We start from the raw sequence: 27,941 nt of genomic DNA on the forward strand, positions 1-27,941 counted from the left end.
GGACAGGAAGGACAATGGGATTCTCCAGTGTCCACACCCAAGGAGCCACTGTGTGGAGCAGCTCCAAGCACAGTGGAGAAGGGCAGAGAGGGTGTGACCAATGGATGAAAGGATGTGGTTTGCAATGCGCATGCTTTGATCTTGGGCCCTTTGACCTGTGATGACTCAGATACTGATTTCTTGCTCTCAGACTCAGGCCCCTACCCCATATTCACAGTTTAGAATGGTTTTGCCCGAGGTGGCCCCATGTTTGTTCCCCCCGTCAAGGAAACCCATGAGGTCCAGAGACCTGGCCCTAGCCACCCCCAGTCTCTTTAGGCCAGGCCTGGGGCCCGACCCTCTCTTTGAAGTTTCTGGAACACTCAGAGGTTGTCTGGGTTCAGGGTTATCTCCATCACCTTCACATATCCTGTTCCCTCACCATCACCTTCAAGAAAGGGGACCTCATGCTCATTTTTGTTCAAGTGTGAACACAGAGGTCACCCCACCCCACCCCCACTTCTTCTCCAGCCTCAGGTTACCCTTATATGCTATACTGTCTTAGAAGCTTTCCCTGAGAAGCCCATCTAGATGAGCCCCCTCTCTTAGCAAATGTCCCTTCTCTTAGCGTATGCCCATTTTCCTTCAGTTTCTTTTCAAACTAACATTTTCTCATGGAGGTTTTTCCTCTCTAAAGCCAGGGCTCGCTCACTAAGGTGGCCCTGACTGACCTACAACCTGATTTATAGATCAAGCTGATTTTCAGTTTACAGAGATCCACTGGCCTCTGTATCCTTAGCGCTGAGATTAAGGTGTGTGTGCCCATACCCAGCGGAGAACTTATTCTAAAGACAGGATCTCACTGTGAAAGACTTTGAGGCACCTTAGCACTACTGCACCCCCCTTCCTGGGAACCAGGCCCTTAGCATTAGGAGGCACCTTAGCACTACTGCATCCCCCTTCCTGGGAACCAGGACCCTGGCAACCAACCACGCGTGCACAGGAGCTCTGAGTACTTTCCATCCCCACTGTAGTCTTTCTTCAATAGACCCGGACCCTGGCACTGGGCTGAGACGACCTGCAGGTGTTCCTCCTTGTAATCGCCACAGCATTGATCAAGTAGAGTTAGCTGACCGTTGAATGAACTAGTCAAAATAGTTGACAAATGATTTTGGGACTTTCCCTTTGATTCTGTACTACCCCCTCCCTGATTTTGTGTTTTTTCCTTTAAAAGAGCTTGTAATAGACAAAGCAGGCATCCTTCTCCTCTTGAGGCTGAGGGACCTCTGCCGTGGCAGAATAAAAATTCCTCTTGCTACTGCATCAACCGTGCTGTGTCTCTTGGGGCGACCTCCTCCTTGGTGGGGCTTCAGGGCCCAACAACTGGAAGTTTCACACTTTCGGCAATCCTCCTGCCCTAGACTCCCATGTTGTGTGTGCAGCGCTGTGTCTGCTAGTGTTGTGTGTGCAGTGCTGTGTCTGCTAGTGTTGTGTGTGCAGCGCTGTGTCTGCTAGTGTTGTGCGTGCACCGCTGTGTCCTGCTAGTATGTTGAACCCCCCATCCCATGACCTCCAGAATTTAAAGCAGCTAAAACAGTAAAAAGCCATGACTGGTGACAAAGACCTATGAACCCAGCTTCTGGGGAAGCTGAGGCAGGAGGATTGCATGTTCAGGGCCCACGTGGCCTACAGATGAGTTCAAGGCCATTCTGGGTAATTCAGCGAGATCACATCTCAAAATAACACAAACACAGAAGAAGAAAAAATAGCGAGCTAATATTGTCAACTCGACACACCTAGGAAGAAGGAACCTCAATTGCGGAACTGCCTCCATCTGATGCCTGTCCTGTGGGCATCTCTGAGGGGCATTTTCTTGATTGCTAATTGATGTAGAAGGGCCGAGCCCACTGTGGGCAGTGCCATCCCTAGGCAGGTGGGCCTGGAGTGTATAAGCCAGGCGGCTCACTTTTCTGAGCCTTGATCTTTCTGAGCGGAGCTGGTAAAGTGAGCAGAATTCTTCCCTGGTCTCTGCTCCAGTTCCTAGCCAGGTTCCTGCCTTGATGTTCCTTTCCTCCCCAGATTGCTTTTGGTCATTAACAAACAACAGAACAAGCAGGGAAGAAACTGAAGAGGCTTTCATATGCCCGTCACCTAGCTTCAATGCCTCCTCTGCAACTAACTAACAGCGCGTAGTGATTTTCTAACTTTTTGGCCATGGGATCTCAATAACATACATTTTATAGGCTATCCTCCTCCCCTCTCCTCCCAATAGCTTTAGTTAAAAATTAACTAATTTCAGCCTGGAGAGGGGAGGTGGGCATGCAGTCCCACCCTAGCTGAGGAGTTACTGGCAGCTGCGAGGGACAGTCCATGTTCTTTCAGAGTGTAGCTCCTGGTAGACTGGCCACACTCCAGTGGACGGCCATGCATCTAAGAGAATGATGGGTCGGTGGGGGGGAGTGCTGGAGAGATGGCTCAGAGGTTAAGAGCACTGACTGCTTGCTCTTCCTAGAGGTCCTGAGTTCAATTCCCAGCACCACATGGTGGCTCACAACCGTCTGTACTGGGGTCTGGCGCCCTCTGCTGGCCTGCAGACATGCATGCAAGTGGAACACTGCATAATAAACAAAGGAATAAATTTTTTAAAAAAGAGAAAACCAAGTTGGCTAGGTAAGGAAGTGGGGATAAATCTGGGAGAAGTGGGATGGATAAAAATGACCAAAAAACATTCTATTAAAAGAGAGAAAAACCTAGTTAGTGTGTGTGTGCTTGAGTGTGAGAGTGTCTCATGTGCCACGGTTCTCCCACGGAGGTCAGAGGACAGAGTACATGAGCCAGTTCTCTTCTTCCAGCATGTGGTTCTCGGGATCGAACCTTGGTCGAGGCTGGCAGCAAGCCCCTTGTAGCTTTTTAATATGTACCTCCTCCCAATATGATGTGCTGACAAAGTATGCATTGAAGGGGAAAAAAATTACATTTTACGCTCAGATCCACATACTAGACATACAGAATAAATAAACTAGAAACGAAGTTACACTGAGATATATTCCCACTTTACTTAGTCTGCTTTATTATATTTGTTAATTCTGGCTGGGATTCCCTCACTGATGCTGGGCACAGCGTCAAAAGCACTGAGTTAATGTTCTTCCACCTGTGTTTCTGCAAAGTTGTGGGAGCCTACTTCTTGTCCAGCATTGCTAGCCAGACTGCGCCATCTAGTGGTCATGCCTGGGATTTGACGGTGCCTTTCTCTTACCTAGATGTATATGTGTGTGTGTGTGGGGGGGGGGTGCTCGTGGAAAAGAAAAAATTAGTAAAAAGTACTGCTGCAGGCAGAGCTGATCTAGGGAGCTCATGATTGTAACCCAACTTGGGAGAACTTGGGAGGCAAAAGGAGGATGAAGAACTGAAGGCTAGTTTAGGCTATAGTGTGTTCAAGGCCAGCCTGGGCTACAGGAGACTCTGTCTCAAAAACTAAAATCTATTGGTTCAGGTCTTTCTTTGGCTAGGTACCTTAGAGTGAGGCCAAAGACAAACCCTGGCCCCCAGAGCTGTTCTGTATGGTAGCTACTAACTGCTTATGACTACTGAGACTTGAAGTGTTGTTAGTATAAAGCCAATTTTTGCTCTATTTTTATCTAATTACAGATCAAATGATTTTTTTGAGGGACAAGGAAGAGGTGCCGGGGTCATGGGATAGCTACACAGTAGAGCACTTGCCTATGCGAAGCCTGGCTTTAATCCCCGGCTTCAGTCCCCAGAACTGGGGGGGAAATGTGCTAAGATCAATGCATCGCTGATTCTCGTGTGGTCACCGAATTGTCAGAGGCAAACTGGGCAGTGGTGGCACACGCCTTTAATCGCAGCACTTGGGAGGCAGAGGCAGGTGGATCTCTGTGAGTTCGAGGCCACCCTGGTCTACAAGAGCTCAGCCGTTAAAGGCTAGGCTCACAACCAAAAATATAAGAATTCGGTTCCCAGCACCCACAGCTGTCCCTCCAGGTACCTTAAAAAAAGGCTGGAGGGCTGGGAGATGATGGTGGTAACTTGGGACAGTTGGGACACGGAGCAGATCTGGTAGCTACCCACCCACCAGGCAGGGGTGAGAAGCAAGCGAATGCTGGCTCTTCACGGAGAGCAAATTTCTTAGAAACACAAGAAGAACGTGAGAGGGAGGTGGGGGAGAAGCAGGAGGTGGAGAAGTCCATCCACAACATAGGGGCAGGGGAAGGGGGATATGGTGGGTGAGGAAACCAGATGGTGAACTCTCCAAACAGGCCAGATGGCTCAAGAGGCCAAGGTACAAGGTGGCATTGGGCAGGGTATAAGGGTCAGTGTGATCCTGGCCCTGCTGAGAATCCTGGCCTAGACAAATTCATCCCAACGGGTCCTCTTCATTACAGAAACACCAGGCTGAGTTCAAGTTCATCTCTGAGTCACTGGGCTCCTGGCCCTGACCTGTAACATGGTCTTTCTGAACTTTTTTTTTTTTCGGTTTTTCGAGACAGGGTTTCTCTGTAGTTTTGGAGCCTGTCCTGGAACTAGCTCTTGTAGACCAGGCTGGTCTCAAACTCACAGAGATCCGCCTGCCTCTGCCTCCCAACTCCCAAGTGCTGGGATTAAAGACGTGCGCCACCACCGCCCGGCTCTTTCTGAACTTTTTAAAAGTGAATTTATTCAAAATACAATAAATTTCCAGTTAGTGGGTATGCTCATTTTTTTTTTTTTTTTGTTTGTGATTTTTGTTTTTTGAGACAGAGTTTCTCTGTAGCTTTGGAGCCTGCCCTGGAACTAGCTCTTGTAGACCAGGCTGGCCTCGAACTAACATAAATCCATCTGCCTCTGTCTCCTGAGTGCTGGGATTATAGGTGTGCGCCACCACTGGGCGGTAAGCACAGTTTTTAAAAGATTTTTTTTTCATTATGTACAGTGTTCTACCTGAATGTATGACTACACACCAGAAGAGGGCGCTATAGATTGTTGTGAGCCTCCGTGTAGTTGCTGGGAACTCAGGACCTTTGGAAGAGCAGGCAGTGCTCTTAATCTCTGAGCCATCTCCAGCTCCAGGTTTGTTTTTTTTTTTTTTTTTTTAGCTTGCCCCAAGTACTGACAACTACTGTTTTTAATTCTTACGAACATATTCTATTATTACCTTCCTTGTACAGACAAAGCCACCACAGCTCAGAGTTGTTAAAGACTATCTCCAGGGTCCCACAGCCATGAGTGATTTGAACTTGAAGTTGCTAGAGACTCTCTCCCTGGGGCCTCAGCTTACAGCTGGCTTCCAGGCCTGGAGGGGAAATAGCCTCCCGTGGGATCTGGGCTTTTTTTCACAAGCACCACAGATGAATTCAATGTGCTGAGAGATGGATGGGTGCCCTCGCCCTGACGACTGTGCCTTGGTGATACCAAACAGGTTCCAGCTTCCTCATTCTGTAACTCACTTCCTCTTCCAGTTGGGTCTGGGTTATGCAGCACCACAGGACGGTTCGTAAAGTCTGTTGTATAAATGGAATCACCCAAGGCTTCAAGTAACCCAGAGGTGGCAAAAGCAGAAGGTAAGATGCATCTGTAGGGGAAGGCATCTGCAGGCTGGCCTGGGAGGAAACTCTGCAGTCTTCCCAGTCCCTGCTCTCACCCTCCCTCTTGATCCTCTTTTCTTCTCCCCTCCCTCCCCCATCTCTCTTTTGAGACAGGGTCTCAAAATCCACACTACACCTCAATAAGTAGCCAAGGACGACCTTGAATTATGGATCCGGAACCTGGGGTTTCTTGCACTAGGCCACCAACAGAGCCACCTTCTCCATGCTTCCCATCTTTAGAGTCTCAGAGACGCAGGCTGACTTTGAACTTTTGATCCTCCTGCCTCAGCAACCCCTAGGACTGTCAGTATGTGCAGTCTACTATTTTGCTAGAAAAATGTTAAGTAAAGTTTATTAACAAAAATGTTAGTTTTTTTTGTGGTTGTTGTTTTAGGAGACAGGGTCTCTTTGTTTTGTAGATCTGACTGGCCTGGAACTAAGCCTGTAGACCAGGTTGGCCTTGAACTCGTAGAGGTCTGCCTGTCTCTGCCTCCCAAGCATACAATAATGTTAATTATTATTAACATTATTAAATGTTAATTTCTAACTTACAATCAATGCATCTTAAATTTTAAATTCAATGAAATTTTTATTTTTTTGAGACAAGGTCTCAACAGGTAGCCTTGGCTAACCTGTAACTGTAACATAAACTAGGCTGGCCTCGAACTGATAGAGGCCCCCCCCCCCCCCCCCCCGCTGCTTCCTGAGTACAAGAATTAAAGGTGTGCACCACCATACCCAGCAAAGCTCAGTATTTTATTAACAGAGGTTTTCCCCTTTTCTGTTCAACGCGGAGCGATCTCCATCAATCAGTTTTGACGTTTGATGCCTGTTGTTTCCTTGCACATTTTCACCTAATTGCCACCTGGTGTTCAAATCCAGAAACAACGCCTGGAGCATATAATTGCTCAATAAACGTATTTTTCTTTTTCCTCACCTCCCCCACAGGGTTTCTCTGTGCAGCCCTGGCTGTCCTAGAACTTGCTTTGTAGACCAAGTTGGCCTCAAACTTAGAGATCTGCCTCTGCCAGGATCAAAGGTATTTTTGTGTGAAGTAAAACACGAGGCTAGTTTGTAGGAGGAAGACCCTCAGAATCCCCCCCCCCATTTCTCCTCTCACCCTGTCTCAGGCTCGTAGCCCTCCCCACCCCACCTAAGAGCTGCAGGGCATTCTCTGTCCTCCAGGTGATGGGGCGGGGCCAGGCAGGGTAGAAAAGTGAAATTTGTCTCTAGTCGGGGAGAAAGTGGAAGGTTTTCCCCATCTGATAACTACAAAGCATCTTCTTTAAGGAAGTAGATATAAATATCAAAAACTCTTACAGGGGTGGTAAACTCAGTGAAAGCTGTGAAAGGAATTTTGGAGCCTGAAGCCAGACTGGAGGGGGCAGAGTCGCAGAGAAAGCTGTGGACCCTCCCTCCCGGCTGCCTGGGCTCTCCCCTCCCTGTGGACCCTCCCTCCCGGCTGCCTGGGCTCTCCCCTCCCCAGCAACCTTTTGGCTTCTCCCATTCAGGAAATAAACTTCAGCCTGCTCTCTTTCACTCTCCGCCCCTTCCTGACTTTCTGTTCCTGTAGGATTGTAGGGTTGCCAGAGAAATGCCAGACTCGGGGTGAGCTGCAATTTCAGATAAACAATGAATACTATTTTTAGGGTAAGTATTACAAAATGTTGCCTGGGACAATGGAGACAAACTTACACAAAATGGAATTATTTGTTATTTTGAGTTTTGTCTGTTTGTTTGTTTGGATTTTATCATTTTGTGGTTGAGATAGTTTGATAGGTAGCCTAGTCTAGCTTGAGCTGGCTTTGTAGTATAGGGTGACCTTGAACTCCTAGACTTTTCTGCCTCCACCTGCTGGGAGCACAGACGTGGGGTCACCTACCTAGTTCTCCCACAATGACTTTTAACCAAGAGTCTTGCTTTTCCAAAGCCTGCAGCCCTGCAGCCTTGCCCCAGGGCACACAAAAGCCCCACTAGTTTTCTTTTTTTTTCTTTTTTTTTTAAATATTTTTTATGGGTTAACTTTATTTTATGTGCATTGGTGTGAAGGTGTCAGATCCCCTGCAACTGGATCTTCAGACAGTTGTGAGCTGCCATGTGGGTGCTGGGAATCGAACTCGGGTCCTCTGGAAGAGCAATCAGTGCTCTCAACCACTGAGCCATCCCTCCAGCCCCCCACTAGTTTTCTTAAGTAGCGGAGGCACATATGTGTATATATATATATATATATATGAATATACACACAATACACACATACACACATATACACACACACATACATACACACACACACACACACACACACACACACACACACACACATATATATATACACATACACACTGCCTGCCAAACCTTGAAGGCTGCAAAACTCACGTAGGATCCTATCCCTGTAGCAAAGAAAGACCAAAACTAAGCAAAAGAACTGTGCTTTTTCTGGTGAGTTCTTTTTAGGAGAGGAGACGTCCTAAAAAGAGGTCTACAGGCGATGGGAACTTGGAATACACCGAAAGGTCGGGGTTGTCAGTGGAACTAGACCAGTCCTCCTATATAATTTCCTATATATAATTTCCATCTAAATTATACCTCGCTATACAAATAATATGCATACTGCATGTGTGAGTGGTGTGTGTTAAATGCATTTTATAGTGTGTGGCGTATGCATGTGTGTGTTGGGGTGGGGTGCACTTACCTCTGGGTTGATGTCCAGTGTCTTCCTCTGCTACCCCCCCTAGACAGACAGACAGACACACACACACACACACGCACCTTTTTGGAGACCGGTCTCATTGTTTTGGCCCGTCTCCACATACATAACCAGCCATGGATTTACAGGCATGCAGCACCACAGCTGGCTTTCATGGGAGCTGCTGATCTAAACTCAGCTCTCAGGCCTGTGCAGGAAAAACAAAAACAAAAACAAAAACCCTCCAATGGGTTTTTAAAGTTGACTCCAGTGGTGGGAAGATGGCATGGCTGGTACAGTGTTTGCTTCACAAGCACGAGGGTCTGGGTTTAACCCCAGTCCTGGGGAGGTGGAGACAGATCCTTGGGACTAGTGGCTAAGCAGCCTAGCCTATTCAACAGCTCTTGCCTAAATGTTGCTCTGGGCAAGGGGGGTATGCGGGAGACACAATCATTGAGTAGAGATGCCTAGTGCTGGCTCAGGAGCTACTCCTGGGGTTCAGCCTCTCTCTACCTCACTTGGCCATGCATTTTCACTGTAATCCTTGTCCGTGAGTCTGAGGTGGTGGCACAAACCTGTAATCCCAATACTCAGCACTCGGGAGGCAGGAGGACGGTGAATCCTGGAAGCCAGGGAGGCGGCATGTAGCAAGCAGTCACACACACAACATGCACAATACACACAAATAGATGTGATTAAAAGCAATTTAAAGACAGTTGAATCAGGCGGTGGTGGCATGCACCTTTAACCCAGCACTTGGGAGGCAGAGGCAGGTGGATCTCTGTGAGTTTGAGGCCAGCCTGGTCTGCAAACAGAGTTCCAGGACAGTCAGAGTTATACAGTGAGGTCCTGTCTCAGAAAAAAAACAAAAACAAAACAAAGAAAATCAAAAGGGGAAAGTGTCAACAAGCTGTGAAAACCACTTAGAGGTGAGTTAATAAGCAGCTATTAGCACGAGATAAGCACTTTAAACAGAGGTGCTCTCCTACCCAGCAGCCTTTGTGCTAGCAGGAAGTGGACTTTGGAACCACACAAATCCAGGTAGCTGCTCCTGGAGTGGAATGCTACTGGATGGTTTGGTTTTGTTTTCTTTTGTTGAGATTGGGTCTCACCACGTAGCTCTGGCTGGCCCAGTACTTGCTCTGTCTCCTGAATGCTTGGAATTAAAGGCGTACGTCACCACAACCTGGCTAACTGAACTTGAACCCCTCTTCAAATCGCATTAATTAGCTGATTTGTTGCCAGAGGCCAAGTCGCAGTCTGTTCTCCTTCCTATAAATGGGTTCAGGGGACTGATCTCAGGTCGTCAGGCTTGGTGGCAAGTGCCTTTACCCACAGAGCCATCTTGCCCCCCCCCCAGTGTTTTTTTGTTTTGTTTTGTTTTTGTTTTCCCTTTAGACTGAGTCTCACCTTGAGGTCCGGACTGACCTCAATCAAAACGTAACTACCCTGTGGGATTGAGACTTCACACCCTTAACCTGGCAGTGGAGGCACATACCTTTATTCCAGCACTCGGGAGGCGGAGGCAGGTGGATCTCTGGGAGTTCTAGGACAGTCACAGCTGTTACACAGAGAAACCATGTCTCGAAAAACTAAGAGAAACAAAATGACTTCACTCCTTTATGAAGTGCAGCCATGCACCACAGAATGAGGTCTAACAGGGACTGGATAGATGGTGTGGGCCCAGAAAATCATTGTTTTCTTTAAGGTGGGGGTACTTTATAGCCCAGGCTGGCCTCAGACTTGCTGTGCGGCTGAGATAATTCCCCTTCTCCGGAACGAAAGTTCCTAGAAAGAAGTTCCTCGTTCACCAGACCTTTGAGCAGGCTGATTAACCGACTAGACCTTCAAGAACGTGTAGAGGCTGGACCGCTGCCAGCCCAGAGCTAATTACAATCTCTCTTCTTTTATCTTCAGCCCCCTAAGCAGCCCATCCCTTGTTATCTCTGTGTCTGATCTAACAATAAACCTTCCTACCAACTCAAAGGCTGAGTGTCCTCACATAGGCTCGGAGGCCTAACAGCTGAGGTGTCTACATTTTGCCCTAACTGCCTACTTACTTTTTTTCCACAATGCATTTAAAAAATGCCTTAACTTGGGACTTTTTTGCGTTCTACCAGTATAAAGACTCCATCAAGTTTTGTGTGATACACTGTTATTCCCAGCACTCAAGAGGCAGATGCAGGCGGGTCTATATGAGTTGTACAGATTGCATTCCAAGCCTACCAGAGTTACGTGGTGAGACTCTCGGAACAAAAATCAACCCTCCCCACAAAAAAGTTCATCAGACTGTTACCGTGTTGGAACACGGAATTTTGATATCCTAAATCTGTGTTCCTTGACCATGGTCACATATTTGGCTCCTCTTAACCCCTTTGAGGTAATAGTTATTTTAGTGTTGACATTCCCAAAATATCTGATATTACAGGCTTACCCTACTCCACACTGTTTATGCAGAGGTGGGGGTGGAAGCCAGGGTTTCTTGCATCTTAAACTGAAGTAAGATTATTTTTATTCCCAGTGACACAGTGATCTGCTAGTGTAAATACCTCGTGAGGATTGCGCAATAACGAAATTCCCTAACCTAACACGTCTCTGTCAGTCAGTGACACATGGCTGATTGCAAGCAGAGCTTTTGAGCCTCATGTCCGTTTGTGTATTTAAAGTTTCAAGCCTGAAAAGAAATTTAGCTTAAAAGCACATAATTGTCAGATAATTATTAAGATCTTCTATGACCAAAAATGCTCGTGTAGGATGAAACTGTTGTAAACATAGCACAGCTGTGTGATACAATATTACGCATCACTGAAACTATTCTTTTTGTTTTGAGTTTTTCAAGACAGATTTGCTTTTTTTTTTTTCTTTTTTGGTTTTTCGAGACAGGGTTTCTCTGTGGTGGAACTAGCTCTTGTAGACCAGGCTGGTCTCGAACTCACAGAGATCCGCCTGCCTCTGCCTCCCGAGTGCTGGGATTAAAGGCGTGCGCCACCACCGCCCAGCAAGACAGATTTTCTCAGTAGCTATGGAGCCAGTCCTGGAACTCACTCTGTAGACCAGGCTGGCCTTGAACTCACAGAGATCTGCCTGTCACTGCCAATGGAGTGCCGGGATTAAAGTCCTGCGCCACCACCGCCCGGAGAAACCGTTCTTTGTTGTTTTTGCTATGCTGGGGATGAAACCCTTGTCAGCTATGCCCCTGGCCCTAAAGTTGTGCTGAAATACCAGTTAGTGACAAAAATAAAACAAAACCACCCACCCACACACACACTCACACACACTAAGTGAAATCAGGGTGAGTAATTGCAACACCCGGGCTGAGGCAGGGTGACAAAGCGCTGGAGGCCAGCCTGAGGTACTTAGCGAGCTGCCCTTTCCCCAAGAATTAAAACAAAAACAAAACAAACAAAAAAAGCAATACTTTTTAAAGACAAGACTCGCTCTAAAGCCCCTAGCGCTCCGCGCTGGTACACGGTTGCTGGCGACGACGCTTAACTCGCTCTTCCTCCTGGGGTGGGGTCTGAAATTGGTGGAAAGAAGTTATTTTCTTCCAGTGAGTTTGGGTTTTGTCCACAGCCGCCAGCCGGCGTCGTTTCCAGTAAATGGGAACCACCCACACCTGGCTGGCGGCTGGGGTCGGGGCGGACCCCCGGACTCCTTCGGCCTCTGGGTAGGGAGGGCGGCTCCTCCCCCACTGGGCGGCCGAGGGAGGCGGGGCGGGGCACGGAGTCCTAGTGCTGCCTGGCTCAGCCCAGTCCTCGCAGCCTCCGGGGCCCAGGCGGATCTCACGGTTCCGAACAGCGAAGGCAAGTCAGGGGACTGCGGCCGGCAGAGGTGGGGACCCGGGACCGGCGGGGACTGGAAGCGAACTGGGGCGCCGCTACGCCGGGGCGCCCAAACTTTTCTGGCGCTCGCGGCTGGCCCGCTCCGGTCGTGAGCCCGAGCCAGAGTAGGTTCTTTTCGTTCTGTCATTGCGAGTTCGCTTTCCCTGTGCGCCTGGGGGACATATGGCCCGAACGTACGGCGCAGCCGCGTGCGGTGCGCAGCCGAGTGCTGACCAGCGTCTTGCAGGGTGCCCATCAGTGGCTGAGAGGCCTGTCTGTCGCAGGGCGTGGCCCCCACTCCGGGGGCCCCAGAGTGGCTGGGCTGCTAGTGAGACGGGGGCTATCACGGCCCTCAGCTGGGAAGAGGGAGGGCGGAAGCCAGCCCGGGGCCTGGCACTCACCTGGAGCTGTTTCTGCGTATCCTGGCACCGCCAGGTGATGAGGATCTCAGTTGGGAGTGGGAGGAGGGAGCCCTAGCACCGTGATCAGGGTGGAAGCCAGTGGGCCAAGCCTTAGGTCTAGAGATGAGTTCATCCCTACCCAAACATGCCCTATCTCCCAGCCCCTGCTCTCTTGTTCTGTGGCTCAGGAGCCACCCAGGAAGTACTTTGACACTCGTGAACTTTGTGTGTGTGTGTGTGTTTCACTCAGTCCAGTGTAGCCTTGAACTTATTGCAATACTCCTGCCTCAGATTCTTGAGGGCTGGAGTAATACAAGTGAAAGCTGTTATGCCCGACTTTTGTGACCTCTTTAGGTCTGAGTAAAAACAAAAGAGGGAAATTGGAAAAATGGGTTGGGGAAGTCCTGGGAGTGAGCCAGAGCAAGAGAGAGGGAAGGAAGGCTTTCCCTGCCACTCACTCCACTGTGGCCTGTGCATGGTATCCACGAGGCTGGGGGTCAACCCGAGTACCCTCAACACAGTCTAAGTGGGGAGAGCTGTCATGGAAGGCCTGTTAGGTGTCTGATTCTCTGGGACTCTGAAATATTTATCTCAGTGCTGAGCTTTGGTTTCAAAGCCGGTGCCTTTGGCCTGGCCAGTGGTGGCCTGCCTGGCAAGCCAGCTGCTTCTTTGGGCTGCAGTGTCTGCCATGAGAGGCCACAGAACTTCCTCGCCTCGTGCTGTTCTCCTCACCTCTCCAGTCATGGCGACCTGGTCTTGGTTCACAGTTTCAAAGGAAGTGAGACCAATGCTTCAAGGGCCCTGATTTCCTGTCTGACTTCAGGCCCGCGGTTGTAAAACTGGGCAGATGAGAGAGGTAATGACAGGTTAGTTGACAAGCCCTCGGAGAAGCGCATGTCATGGGCTAGGGTAATAGGTACTTTGGCTCAGCCTTCTCCTTAAGAATGGGGGACCTCAGCTAGAAGCCATCTTCAGCACAGCACCTCCAACCCCAAGACCTCTCGTGGGGGCGGGGCGGGGCTAAGAAAGAGCAGAAGCACCAGGAGTGTAGGTAGCGTGGTACCGTTTGTGCCAGGGACGGAAGCAAGAGTGGTGGGCTCGAGACCAGCTGAAGCTACAGGGGAAGACCCTGCTTCACAAAACAGAGCAGTAACAGCACTGAGGCACCGCACCTCATAGCGCTTAGACGACTAAGGCAGAAGAAGGACCACAAGCCGGGCTCTGGGCTCCAGAATGAGACCAGTATGCCACAGTGAGGTGACATACATTATCTTTAGAGTGCCCACCTTCGGTTCTCTTGGGGATGCTAAGACCCTTCCAGCCCTAGCCTGAGCTGTGGGGACTAGTTTTGAAGTAGGAGCAAGATGCAGAAGTCCACAGGTCTTTACTTGTGGATTTAATGCATCAGTTAGGGAGGAAGGCGAGGCTTCCTTATGTAAAGTGACCGGTGTGCTTCTATGACACGGGGTGACGTGTGGAGATGCTCCTTTCCTGGTCCTGTGCTGCCTAGACATTTCCTCCAGGGAGGTTCCAGGAGCAGCTGGCACTAAGCACGGGGAGGACCCTCCAGAGGACCCTAGCCTAGCACTCGGCTGATTCCTTGAGAACTGGTCCCCCGAGCCTCAGGTCCTTCCTGTGGCCCTAGTCTTGAACTTGGGATCTTAGTGCTAGGATTACAGGTGTACACTACGCTGCCCATGCTCATGTGTGGTTCCTTTTAAAAACTGCATACTTATTTGTGTGTGGAAGGGAGTGCTTGCACGTGGGGAGGACCACTTGCAGGACTTGGTCCTCTCCTCTCACCACGTGGTTGTCAGGCTGGGCACTGCTGATCCACTTAGACCTGCCTCGTTCTTAGTGCAGTTCTCAAGAGTGGGCTGGTGGGATCATAGGGGTGTAAGAGATGGGAGAGGGAGACAGGTTTTTCTTAGGGTTGGGTCTCTGTGTCATAAACAGGTGGCCTGGGTCAGTATCACGCATGTTGTGAAGAGTGAGGGCCTTATGGGAGCGATTTAGGAGAGAGTGAATTAATGTACAGGTCTCACCCATTCCTGGGGCGGGGGTATGCCATTGTGCCCTGAAGCTTCCTGTTCTGTTAGCCTGTTAATACAGAATTTAACCGACAGGACTGAAGTGGGTTTTGATTTTTCAGCCCAGGATAATACCCATCTAACAGATGTAAAAATGGAGTCTGGAAGTGGGAAGTGACCTACCCAACTCATGTACTGGAGTTGGTGCCAGCCCTGTTCCTATCATGGAGACTTAGGCACAGATGGGAAAAGGAATCCATAGCCACTGGGCACTCGGTTCTGCCGATCTTCACTACCTCAGCCCTGTATGCGCCCCCACCAGGTGAGGGTGCCTCAGATGTCTTCCCCAGCAGTTGTAAAAGCACCCCAAATCAGACAAGAAGTTCAGATCATCTCTGCCGTTTGCCTTTCTTGGGCCTTTAGATTCTAACACCACTCCCCCCACCCTGCAAATTTCACTTTTTTTTTTTTTTAGATTTGAGATAGGGTCTTGCTGTGTAGCTCAGGCTGGCTTTGAACTTGAAACAATCCTGCCTTAGATTCCTGAGTGGGCATTACAGGTGTGTACCACCATTCCTGAGTGGGCATTACAGGTGTGTGCCACCATTCCTGAGTGGGAATTACAGGTGTATGCCACCATTCCTGAGTGGGCATTACAGGTGTGTGCTACCATTCCTGAGTGGGCATTACAGGTGTGTGCCACTATTCCTGAGTGGGCATTACAGGTGTGTGCTACCATTCCTGGCTTGCAAATTTAGCATTTTTTTTTTATTGGCAGAGTGATTTTTTGAGGAGTGGGGTAGGGTTCGAGACTGGGTTTCTCTGTGGCTTTGGAGCCTGTCCTCTTGTAGACCAGGCTGGCCCCAAACTCAGAGATCCACCTGTCTCTGCCTCCCGAGTGCTGGGATTAAAGGTGTGCGCACCACTACCCAGCTGGCAGTGATCTTTTGTGAGCATCAAGAGGTACCTTAGTTGCATTTGGCTTAGTTGCTTAGTAAGTACTGACTGACCTTACCACTCTTAGGTGGTTCTTTTCCTTCCCCATCCCTCTGTGGTTTTCCACTGTAGTCTGTTTAATAGTCCTATTCTTCGGCTTACCCCGCCCCCCCAACCTCAGGAGAGACACAGATGGGGTAGGTAGGGCCATTGTGTCAGAAATGGCAGCAGCCCTGTTACTGACTTCCTCTTTTTTTGTTTTGTTTCTCACTATCTATCTCTTACTGTCCTGGTACTCCCTCCGGATAGACCAGGCTGACCTTGAACTCGGGATTTGCCTGCCTCTGTCTCCCAAGTGCTGAGCCACTTCGCCACTTCGCCTGTCCCCCTTTCCTTATCTGTGTACCCAGGCCACTCTTGACTGGTGATGTCGCTGGGATCTCTGAGATTACGTCTCCTATGACGTAAGATGAGGGTGGCAAAGAGCCACAGGACTGGGCCTTCCCTTACTTTCCAGGACTCAGGAATTCTAGAGGTGGGACCTAGGGAGTGGCCTGGTGCCTGGGAGGGAAGACAGGGTTGGGCAGTGTGAACAGGAAGTCAGGAGGGAACTGGGGAAGGGTGGCTTGTTCTGGCTCCTGTGGCTTTCCTGCTGGGTCAAGCTAAAGGGAAGTTCTAAAGTACTTAATTTTTTTTTTCCTGAGATAGCGACTCACTAACATTTCCTGGCTGGCCTGGAACTTGTTATGTGGATCAGGCTGGCCTGGAACTCACGGAAACCAGCCCACCTCTGCTAGAATTAAAGGCAAGAAGCCCTATCCATACCTGGCCTTAGAAGTTCCAAATTCTTGGCCAAGAGGACCTGTCATGGGCTGGAGCGCTTAAATTTCCTGGTTCCAGCTGACACTTCAATGTTTGGACCCCTCTGCTTCACCTCTTAGACCCTAGGCCAGGGTACCTAAGAGTATAAAATTGATTCCGGGTTCCTTTTCCCCGTAATCCAGCCTGATGGCTGGTTTAGATGCTCTTGGTCGCTTCCTTTTCTTCTGTGTCCCCGTGGCTCTATGCTGGGGTGGGGGTGGGGCTTTCTGAGATGCTCGCTGAGCAATTCTTTCCATTCTGGTCTGGGCATGAGTTCCTGGCGTTCAGGAGGGCACGCTGCCTGGACCAGTCGGCTGCTCTTCTCTGCCCTTCCCTCCAACACACACTCTGTGCTGTAACCCCAGTAGCTCAGCCTTCTTTCTACAGATTCCAGAGTCTTAACATTTCATATGGCCCAGGAGAGCCAGAGCCAGAATCTGACCTCAGTAGGCCAAGCACAGAGTTGGCCCCTGACACAACCCAGGGACTAGCGGGGAACAGTGTCCCCAGATTCTACATTGAAAACCTTGGCCACCAATAAATCCTGCTGTTGGGGCCCAATATACACTCCTGCGGCCACCATGACTGAGTCAGGAAGAAGCTCTGATACTTTCCTGAGATGGGACGGATTACCTGCGAGAGATACAAGCTGAGACATAGAGCTGCCAGGATGGGACAAAGTCTGGACCCTTGGATCACAAGCTGGCATTTGCTCACAGAGAAGCTGGGTGCCTAACTTAGGCGAGTGCTTATGGGTCTCTGTAGCCCTCACAGGCCCTGGATGAGCTCAGAAGACCTGAGTTCTTAGCTTCTGGTCTCTTCGGCTCTTCTGTCCTTGTCCTCCCACCTTTTGTTGTTTTCTAGTCCCCATGGCTCAGTTTGGCGAGGACAGTGGCTGGCCACTTCCCTAGGGTGATGCTAGCTCAGACCTCAGCCCTAGAGGAACCTTTGGTGATGGGCTCCTCATGGAGGCCGGGCAGGAGCTGGGGCCTGCATAGAAGCCAAGTTGGGGGTTCTGGGTGTCAGAGGTTCTTGCTGATCTGACAGGTATCGTTCTTGCCATCACTCTGGTGAGTGTGGCAGAGGCTGGCAACTTCCTGGCTGGTACCAACACAAAGGGTTGACTCTCCTGCACCTGAGGTCAGACAGCCAGGATTGTGTTGTGGCCTAGGATCAGCTTGTCCTAAGTGGATGGGTGTCCTAGATTCTGACGTTTTGAGTCTCCTCCCTTGTGCTGATGACTGAGATTGGAGCCCACTGTGGGGAAGGCGAACGGTTGGGTATCCATTATCCATTTCTTTTTTCTTTTCTTTTTTTTTTCTTTTTTTTTTTTTTTTGGTTTTTCGAGACAGGGTTTCTCTGTGGCTTTGGAGCCTGTCCTGGAACTAGCTCTTGTAGACCAGGCTGGTCCTGGTCTCGAACTCACAGAGATTCACCTGCCTCTGCCTCCCAAGTGCTGGGATTAAAGGCATGCGCCACCACTGCTGATGTCACTGCTGATGAGAGGTCGGGATAGACAGACTCTCCAAATAAGGGACTCAAACAAAAGGGCACCAGAGTTGGCCTTGGGGGAAGCCTTGACTTCCTTGTACCCAGTGGGGTGTCCTGGTCAGCCCTCTTTACTCTCCTAAGCCTCAGAGTCTTTATTTGTAATGACAGTGCTCACCTGCTGGGCTACTTTAAGGCGTTAGTGAGGTTGCAGCTGAAAAAAGCCAGAAGGACCCTCGCTGGGCATTGTTCTGAGAGTTCTTTTCATTTTTACAGTTCCTTGGGAGACAACCGCACAGGTGTTGAACCCATTCTCCAGGTGAGGATACTGATGCATAGCAACATCTCTGGGTCAAAGGGGCAGGTAGCTAAGGACTCAGACAATTAATTATACTTGGATCAGCCAGGGCCGCTGGCAGATTCCTCTGACCACAAGCACACAGGGCAGGGCTAGGGAGGGCAGGAGGGAGACCATGAGTCAGCAGCTGAGCTACTCTAGACCCTGGAGCCCAGTCCCAGGCAGTGAGTCACACTTCACCCCTAGATCACTGTAGCCCCTTGAAGTGGGAGGAGCAGCTGTCTGCCGAGCAAGGGGCAAGCCCTGAATAGTCTGTTTCCCAAGGTCACAGACAGGGCTCCTGGAGCTGTCTTGGAGCTCACTGAACCACCCCATTTCACATATACCTTGTGAAGGGTATATGTGACATATTGGCCTGGTGGCACTGTTGGGACTCTGATAGGACCTTTCATGGCAGTGCCTCTTGGGGCCGTGTAGCCATCGGCCTGCAGCACCACCCCAATGGCGGATGTCAGATAGACCAGGGTTACTGAGATGAGGGCCAGAATGAAATGACAGACACACCTCTTTGTCTTCTCTTCCACTAGGACACCATCCTTTCTGTGGAGTCAGAAGGGGACCCTGGAAGGGGAGGGAGTAGCGTTTAGGGGAAGAAGCCTTTTGCTCCAGAGAATGGGACAGGAAAGACCCTGCTTCTTTTTATCTTGTTTGTGATTATTCTGTCCTTCCATAGCCTTGGACCTCTCCAAACCAATGGCTGGGTCCTAAATTCACTGGTCACCCCCGGCAGCCATTTATTTCCCCAGCGCTCTGCCCTGCTCACTGCCTGCCTCCCTCCTCATACTGTCAAGAAGGGCTTTCTTCTCTCTGCCTTACACATTCTGGCTCTGGGGAGATGAAGAACAGCTTTCCCCAGTGTGACCAGCTCGGAGACCTGGCCTGTTACTCGATACTGACCATGTTCCCTTGTGAATAACTCCTGTTGTCCTGAGAGGTGAAGTGAGGGCCCTCTCTCTATCTGATCTCTGAGCTGCACTGGGCACCCTGAAAGGAGAAGCCGGGATTGCTGTGCTTCCAGCAGCACCCTCAGAGCTTTGGGGGTCTTCCCTGTAAGGCAGGGGTGACTCTGTCATGGGGTACACACAGGAACGGGTGGTTCGATGATGGAAATAAGGACAAGTCGTTCTTAGCTTGTCTGTGTCCTCATCTCTACCATCTCAGAGGCCCCACAGGCTGTGAAGAACGTGACTGAGAAGGCCTAAAGAGTAGCAGCACAACACAGGACATTACCAAGACCTCAGAGTGTCCTTTCAGGGTGTGCTCCTAAACTGTGCATCCACACAGTGGGACACTTCCCCTGAAGTAAGCAGAGCATCTGGAGTGCCCTGCTCCCTGACTGGGAGTCTTCTGTCAGAAGCACTCCCTCCTCAGATGGCTCTTTTTGACCCTGCCACTGCTGCAGGGAACAGCCCAGAGACGCCCTTTCCAGGGAGCTCTGGAGCAGTGTCTACTCCAGACCAGGCCAGGGAAGGGAGCAGCAGGCACAGGCTGCCACATGCCTCTGTGGCGGGAACCTGAAAGTCCTGTCTCCTGCCTGCCCCGCCCTCCCTCGGGGCCTGGCAGTTCTGGCACAGTGGCAGGCTTGTTTTCCTCCTCTTTACTGCTCAGCTTCTAGCCTGGCTCCACCCCGTGTCTGGCGCTCTAGCCTGCTGCCCCAGCCAGCTGCTGTGGGGGCTGGGCTGACCCCTCCAGAGGGTCCCAGCTGGCCAGCACTGTGACTCACCAGGAAGCTCTGCCAGGGCCCATTCAGCTTCTTCCCTGGTTCTGTCAAGCCACCACGGCAAGATTTCCTTAAAGGAGAACAGGGAGTTCCCCCGTGGGGCCGTTCTCATCTGTGGTTCTGATGCTCATCAGTGACGCTGGGTGTCTGACTAATCCCCACTCCTACTTTGCTGTGGCCGGGGAACAAGCAGGGCAGGGCAGGGGAGGCCCTTCCCGGATAAAGGCTGCTGTGAGAGTATAAAAGCCAGGGGCTGGCCCAGTGGTGGGGGGGTGGCCTGTGGGCAGTGAGTGGCATGTGTGACCTAGAGACACAGCCTGTAAGGGAGCAAGGGTGGAGGGAGTGACCAGTAACTTATGACTGCTTGCTTGTTTCCTATTGCAGGTCCCAGAAGCTGGGGTTTCCCCTCAGCCCTTGAGTGGCCATGTCCAGTCCCACTGCCCCGCCTCCCTATGAGGACCGCAACCCCCTGTACCCTGGCCCTCCACCTCCTGGGGGCTACGGGCAGCCATCTGTCCTGCCAGGTGGATACCCTGCCTACCCTGCCTACCCCCAACCTGGTTACGGTCACCCTGCTGGCTACCCACAGCCGATGCCTCCCATCCATCCAATGCCCATGAACTACGGTGAGTCCTGGAGGGTAGCTGGGGGTGGATGGGACAAGATGGACTTGGGGCCCAAGGAGCCCTTACATTCCCTTCCTCCTACCATCTCCTTTGGTACCCCTTTCCTCTGCCTGTCCTACCTGCCCCTTGGCCTCCTGTTCTTCCCTCCAGCCACTTGCTGACCTACGTATTCAGTAAGGACACCAAGGCCATAAGACATATACCAGAATTTACCCCGGGAAGATAGCTGGGTGAATTAATGGCTTCTAGGTGGTTGCCTACGGAACCACTTCTGTTTCTCAACAAGGCTGTTGCCACCGTGTGTGGGTACCACGTCTTCCTTAGGAACCCTAAGCACTTTTTTTAATATACTAGGGCTGACATCGCCATCCTTTATATACAGTCTGATTTTTGTAACAGCCAAAATGTCATGGTTGGTCAGTGAAGGTGAGGTTAGACTATAGTAAGCCTCTTTTCGGGGTGGGGGGTGGATTTTGCATTTCTTTTTGGTATGGGAGATTGAACTCCAGATCATTACAGGCTAAGCATGTATTCTGCCTATGAGCTGTACCCCACCTCATTCTGGGTAGATTTTGGAAGCAGTTCCCAAAGAGGCATCCATGGAATGTTGGTGGCTTTCAGTAGCCTCAGTGTCCCAGAGCCAGTGTGTGGCCAGCTCCTACCTGGACACTTGTTCTGAGGCAGACCTTAAGATATCACTTACAGGTGACAGTTGCATGTACTATGTACACTGTGGAACTGCTACAGACCGAGACCTTGACTTCTGTGCCCACTGTCTGTGTACGTCTCCCTCCTTTTCTCTGGCCCTCTACCCCAAGGCTGCTGCTCTGCCATCCAGTTCTACTCCCTAGATGCCAGCTGCTTCCCTAGATGGTGATGCCGCTTTCCCGCCCCCAGTGATGGGGGCTGGGTACAGAGCCTGCGGCAGATGCCTGCTGACAGGACAGCTCTTCCTCACCTAAGCCCAGCTGGGGTTACTCTGAGGGTGCCCAGAGAACTCTAGCTTGATAAAGGAATCTGAGTTACAAATGTGTCTTCTGAACAGAGGTACCTGAGCCTTTGTTTGAGACAGGGTCAGAGGTTCTTTGAGATGGAGGCCACCTGTCCTGGGTCCCCAGTTGGTTTGACATGATCTGTGTCTGGTCCCAGGCCATGACTATGGTGGGGAGGAGAGAGCAGTAAGTGACAACTTTGGCCATGGAGAATGGGATGACCGGAAAGTCCGACATAACTTCATCCGAAAGGTGAGATGGGGCTGGAGCTTGGGAGGGGGGACTAGGCACAGGCACACATTCCACATAAACACCTTAGTTACCTGCCTCCTTGTAGTTCTGTACCCCTCCTCAGAGAGGATTCCCCTCTTTATGATCCCCCTCAGGATGCTGGAGTCCACCTGGGGAAGTCTACTTGTATTCTGCTCTCCCCTCTCTGCCCACTGTTCCCTTAGACAGCAAGCAGCTGGGAACTGAATGAGCATGCTGTCTCTAAGCCACCACACATTCCTTCTTTCAGCCCTTGAACAGAGACTCACTCTCAGTACCAGAGCCGGCAAAGCTAGCTAGATGTTGGATAGGAGGAAAGGGGCCAAGAAACAGCTGGAGAGGCTAGTCTGCAGTCAGGGAAGAATCTTTGAGGGCTCAAAAAGTGGAGCCTTCCAAATTACAGTTATTATTTATCTTTTCAAGACAGATTTTATTTTTAATTAAGGTGTATATGTATTTGTGTGTGTGTGTTTGTGTGTGTAGTATCCAAGGAGTCCAGAAGAGAGCATCAGATCCTCTGGAGCTAGAGGTACAGGTAGTTATGAGCTGCCTGATGTGGTTGCTGGGAACTGAACTCAGATCCACGAGCGATATATGCTCTTAACCACTGAGCCCTATCCCCGGCCAGAGCCTTCCAAACTAAAAAGAGATCCTGCCCTACAGAACAGGGGTGGGTTGGTAGATGGAGGCATGAGCCTTGGCACTAACTATCCTCCAGGGAGAGGCCAGCATGAGATTGAGTTATATCCCTGGTTGTCTGTTCTAGGTCTACTCCATCATTTCCGTTCAGCTGCTCATCACGGTGGCCATCATTGCTATCTTCACCTTTGTGTGAGTCTCTCCTTTTCCCAGCCTGGGTTACCTGCTAGGCTGTCCATGGAGGGGATGGCTCTCAGCTGGAGGCAGACAATCCATGGTATGACTTCCTCTTGGTGTCCTGTTTCACAGGGAACCAGTCAGTGCGTTCGTGAGGAGGAATGTGGCTGTGTACTACGTGTCCTAGTGAGTGCACGGTGATGGTGTTGCTGCTGCGAGGGGGGTGGGGGCAGGAGGCTGACCAGCTCTGTTCAGGGCAGGGGTTAATATGCCCTAGGAGAGGCCTTCCCAGAAGCTGGTGCCAGTGTCCAGGCAGCAGGGGCTGGGGGGTCACCTGAAGAGGAGTAATATCACAGAATGCTAGAACAGGGCCAGAGCCATGTATGGTGGTGACATGTGGGTTTCATGGTACAGGCTCTCTTACCCAGTGTCTATGATCACCCTACACTTCCTTCTGGCCCAAACCCTGTTCCAGGCTTCTCGATGCCCTGGCTGAGAATCTTGCCCTTACTTTCTACAAAGAAAGTTTGTCAAGAAGCCTAGGCTGAGCCGGGCGGTGGTGGCGCATGCCTTTAATCCCAGCACTCGGGAGGCAGAGGCAGAGGCAGGCGGATCTCTGTGAGTTCGAGGCCAGCCTGGTCTACAAGAGCTAGTTCCAGGACTGGAACCAAAAAACTACGGAGAAACCCTGTCTCGAAAATCCAAAAAAAAAAAAAAAAGCCTAGGCTGCTGAGAGCTGCCCACAGAGGGCAGCTTGGCCTAGAGCTGTGTCCCATCTCTTCCCCCAGTGCTGTCTTCTTCGTCACCTACCTGACCCTTGCCTGCTGCCAGGGACCCAGGTGAGTGCTGGGGACCCAGACAAGAGGAGGTAGAGTTGGGACAGGAGTAGAGTTATCTCGAGAGGAAAAGGGTTCATGCAGTGGCAAGAGACCTGGGTACGAGGAGGAAGCGGTCACGGTTAGTGCAGTGCGTGATACCTACCTAGAGATCTATTGTCCTCACAAGAGATGTAAGAATCAAACATACAAGATACACAGCATTTGGAGCATTTAACAAACAAGGAAGACAAGAAGGGAGGAGGCAAATGGCTCAATAGGTGAAGGTACTTTCCACCATGCCTCAGGAGCAGAGATCGAGGCTCAAGACCCACATGTGGCAAAGGAGTGATTCCTCCACATGTGTCCTGTGATGCATGTGTGTACACACCCACGTAGTAAAATACAAAAGGGGAAGTTCTTCTGTCAGGAAGAACTCGAGGTGCAAAGGCTGAGGAACTGTCCCGGTCAGAGGCAAGGCTTCGCTGAGGTCTGTCCCAGGTTAGCCTGTGTGAACACTTGGTACTCTCCCTAAGGGAAAGATTGATGGGCCCAGGGCAGGTTAACCAGGGTGTCTCTTCTCTCTCTCCAGGCGCCGGTTCCCATGGAACATCATCCTGCTGACCCTCTTTGTGAGTCTAGAAGGGGAGGGGAGGCCTCTCTCAGAGAGGAGTTGGGGGCACCTTGTGGAAAGATGTCCCTGGTTGTCTATTCCCCTTACCAGGCCCTGTCCTTGTTTTCCTTTGTGGCTGTTCTTTCTAGCACAGCCACATCTACCCCCAGCTCTGGCAGGGCCATAGGGGCCAGTGTTGGAGCTGGACCTCAGAGCCTGACACTTGCTCTTCTTAACTCTTGGCCTTGTTTCTCTCCTTCCCCTCAGACTCTGGCTTTGGGCTTTATGACAGGCACCATTTCCAGGTATGTTCAGGACATTCCTCCATACTCTTGGGAGGGGAGTATTGTGACGGGTTGGACTGTGGGCACAGTCCCAGACTTAGGGACTCTACATTCATGGCTTATGATTCTGCGCCATTTCAACTCTTCCCTCTCCCCAGTATGTACCAAACCAGAGCCGTCATCATAGCGATGATCATCACTGCTGTGGTATCCATTTCTGTCACCATCTTCTGCTTCCAGACTAAGGTGAAGATGGAGAAGGCCCTTCCCTGGCCACCCTGCCCTTCACACACACATACCTTTGGGTTTGGCACTTGGGCAGACCTGGGAGGGCCCAGAACCTTGTGGGCCAGGGGTTTCCCTAGTCTAATGCTGAGCTCTCATGTCTGACCTGGCAAGCTGTCTCCTGTATATGTCCTAGCATGTCACTGCCCTGCCCCAGGAGCAGTGCTGACTTCCCGACTTAGATGCTGAGGATGGCAGTCATCTGACAGGTCCTCCTCCTCCCTTTCTTCTAGGTGGACTTCACCTCGTGTACAGGCCTCTTCTGTGTCCTGGGGATCGTGCTGATGGTCACTGGGATTGTCACTAGCATTGTGCTGTCATTCAAATATGTGAGTGTCCTGCCATGAGGGCAGGCAGTGAACCCAGCCAGCAGACTTCCTGTAGTGCAGGGGTGGGCTCTGGTTCCCACACCCCTCCATTGGCTAGTGCCAGCACCAACACAGTACCATCCTTTTGGGTTTTTCTCTTAGGCAGATGGTAAGCCACAGCCCTTTGGGCCCTAGATAGCACCACTGAATTCTACAGGAAATGGCAGGTTAGCTGAGACCAGGTTCTGCGATGCAAAGCTAAAGGACCAAGTCAGGCCTGGATGTAAGGGGCTTTGGGATCACTGGTTCTGATACCTTCTCTGCTTCCAGTCAGTCAAAGGGAGTGAATGGGGCTGAAGGGGAAGGGTCAGAATGGGGGGTGCTACCGACCCCACCATGGCTGTTCCTGGCCTATGCACAGGCATTTGGCAGTGGTATTGAGCAGCGTGGCAGGCAACTCAAGTTTGCTGAGGGGCCTCTCTAAGCTGTCCCTAAAGTGGATTGCAGGAGCCAGTGAGCTGCTTTGCTGAGCCTGCCCCTCCTGAGCTCGCTCTACTCAGCTGCCGTGTTTTCAAACACTCCTGTACTCTGACTAGCTTTCCGTTGAGCTGAAAGGCGCCGTGACTGGTTTTATATGGATACTGTGGCACTGCCTCTGCTCTCTCTGGCAAATAAATCACATTCTCAGTTTCTCCCAGGATCTAGAGGCAGGGTAGGAGACCCTGGAGAGGTAGCTTCCCTGATCTCCCTGCTCAGCTGCTGGAGTTCCAGGGTCAGCTGGGTGTTGAGGGCCTGCTTCTTTTGTACTTAGCTTGGCTTCCTAATGCCTGTACTGCGCTATTTCACAGATTTACTGGCTCCACATGGTCTATGCCGCTCTGGGGGCCATCTGCTTCACTCTGGTAAGTTTGGTCCCTGTTCTGGGAGGGGAAGCTGGAAGGGTAGAGATGGAATTTAGGCAGCTTGAAAGGTGGGGCGGGGCCCTGGACAATTGTTCTTTCCTATTTAGAGCTTCTAGAAGTTCCTGGCATCCCTGTTGTCTTTTGTTCACACCCCCTGCTGTGTAAGGACAGTGTGTCAGCCTTCTTAGAGAGAAGTGAGCAGCTCAAGGGCAGAGACCGTTGAGTCCCTTAGCAAGCAGGACGGACAGCTCAGCTCTAGGACATTCTGCTGACCAGAGTCCTGGGCACTCGTGTCTCATTTCCCTGCAGTTCCTGGCTTACGATACACAGCTGGTCCTGGGGAACCGGAAGCACACCATCAGCCCAGAGGACTACATCACAGGTGCCCTGCAGATCTACACTGACATAGTCTACATCTTCACTTTCGTGCTCCAGCTGGTGGGGAGTCGAGACTGAGAGCTATCCCCTTCACTGGCCTGGGACTCACCCTTTCCTATTGGGCTGGGCCCAGGTCCCTTCTCCCCTCAAGTAATCTGCCCAGTTTCCCTCTGTCCTGGGGATGGGAGGGCCTCTGGCTGTATTATGTGAGAACCAAGGGTTCTGGAGTTACTGCAACGCTTGTCCTTGGTGGACTCGGTAAGGACCAGACTGAAGTTGTATCTTCTCCCCTTGACCCACAATGAGCATACACCAAACTTTCAGTGTGTGGTGGGGAGAGTGGGGAGCCTGTGAACACAGGAGCTTCAAGGTGAAGAGGCTCACATCCCACCTTGGCCACAGGGTTCTAGGCTAGGGAGCTGGAGCTGTTCCCCTCCTGGACCCAATAAAGCCAGATGCTTTGCCTCCAGCTCCACTACTCATGGGCCACTTACTCCGTCTGAACTCTTTAGGCTTGGCGTCTCTTAGCTCACGAAGCTAGGGGAGATCTGTGCCCTGCAGTTTCCCTGCTCCAACCCCATCCTCCAGTAACATGTATAGATTATTTATCTGGGTTAGGGGAAGACAGTGAGCAAAGTTTATTCAGTATGGGGGCTGAGAACGGCATCCACCTGGCTGGCACTTTGCTCAGACACTCAGAAGACGGTGGGAGGTGAAGGCCAGCAAGTGAGGTGCTTTGTAGGATCCTGAGTGGCTGGAAGGAGTCTAGGAGAAGAGACAGGTGGGGACATGGAAAGTGCCTTGGGTTCCCTCTCTGGTCTGAGAAACACTAAAGCCCACTCTGGTACCTAGTGACCGTGCCTTCTAACACCAGCTCAGTCTGTTCTGAACTCCTGCTGGGAGGTTTTAGACTAGAACCCCCTCTCCAAGCCAGCTACCACTTTCTGTAGAATCCAAGCGCCTCCAGCTGGTACTGACCACGGTGGAGACAGAAGCCAGTTAGCTTATTAGGTGAGGTGGGAACCTTACTAGCCCAAGACATAATGAGAGCCATTCTGTCCAGTATTTGATTCTGAATATATCCCAAAGGGGCACAACTAGAAATGTAATAAAGTTTTATGTTTGGCATTGAGAACCTGTGTAGCTGTGGCTTTCTTCACTGTAAGGTGGTGGCTTTGGCCAAAGTGTCCACTTCCTTTGCATCACAGGCTGAGTCTCCAGCCAGTTCTACGGAACCAAGCAAAGTTTCGTGGAACAGTTCTTGGTGATGGGAGAGACAGGCTGCTGAAATGACAAGAGCTGGCTGGGGGAAGGAGCTCAAATCTGCACATCTGTGTCCTGAGCCCTCTGTAAAAGCTCCCTAGCTTGCCGGGCGGTGGTGGCGCACGCCTTTAATCCCAGCACTTGGGAGGCAGAGGCAGGCGGATCTCTGTGAGTTCGAGACCAGCCTGGTCTACAAGAGCTAGTTCCAGGACAGGCTCCAAAAAGCACAGAGAAACCCTGTCTCGAAAAACCAAAAAAAAAAAAAAAAAGCTCCCTAGCTTTAACTTCCCTGGGAAGCTGTGTCCTTATATAACATTTCTTTTCCAGGCAGGAAAGGGACTAAGCCACGGGTTTGGAATTTCTCTTGGAAACTAGTTTCTCTTACAAATGAGAAAAATGAAGACCAGAGTGGCTGACATATTTGGATGCTTTTTCGTCCATGCCCTGAATGCGGCCTTTGATTTTTGTTTTGGTTTTTTGAGACAAGGTCTCTTTATTCTGTTGTTCTGGCTGTCTTGGAACTATGC

General features: G+C 50.9%; 2 protein-coding genes across 8 annotated transcripts in view; one reads left to right on the forward strand and one right to left on the reverse strand.

Moving 5' to 3' along the window:
- The window catches only part of Pnkd (PNKD metallo-beta-lactamase domain containing), a 69,636-nt gene that overhangs the window by 38,873 nt on the left and 2,822 nt on the right, over nt 1–27,941 (reverse strand). The gene's annotated exons all lie outside the window — the stretch shown is intronic.
- On the forward strand, nt 7,193–27,286 carry Tmbim1 (transmembrane BAX inhibitor motif containing 1). 7 transcript variants are annotated; one of them, XM_057794565.1, is made up of 13 exons: nt 7,193–7,211; nt 18,061–18,103; nt 20,247–20,488; nt 21,638–21,732; nt 22,517–22,581; nt 22,699–22,752; nt 23,355–23,405; nt 23,974–24,013; nt 24,262–24,299; nt 24,437–24,524; nt 24,797–24,892; nt 25,720–25,773; nt 26,083–27,286. In XM_057794565.1, exons 3-13 carry the CDS (start codon nt 20,287–20,289, stop codon nt 26,227–26,229), a joined length of 930 nt encoding a protein of 309 aa, XP_057650548.1. In that variant the 5' UTR covers nt 7,193–7,211; nt 18,061–18,103; nt 20,247–20,286; the 3' UTR covers nt 26,230–27,286. The 7 variants fall into 7 exon arrangements, with proteins under 7 accessions (XP_057650548.1, XP_057650557.1, XP_057650538.1 ...); XM_057794574.1 differs by lacking the exon at nt 7,193–7,211 and adding an exon at nt 11,779–11,797; XM_057794555.1 differs by lacking the exon at nt 7,193–7,211 and adding an exon at nt 11,962–12,078.

Source organism: Chionomys nivalis, chromosome 2, assembly GCF_950005125.1.
Source record: "Chionomys nivalis chromosome 2, mChiNiv1.1, whole genome shotgun sequence".
NCBI classification, from domain to species: domain Eukaryota; kingdom Metazoa; phylum Chordata; class Mammalia; order Rodentia; family Cricetidae; genus Chionomys; species Chionomys nivalis.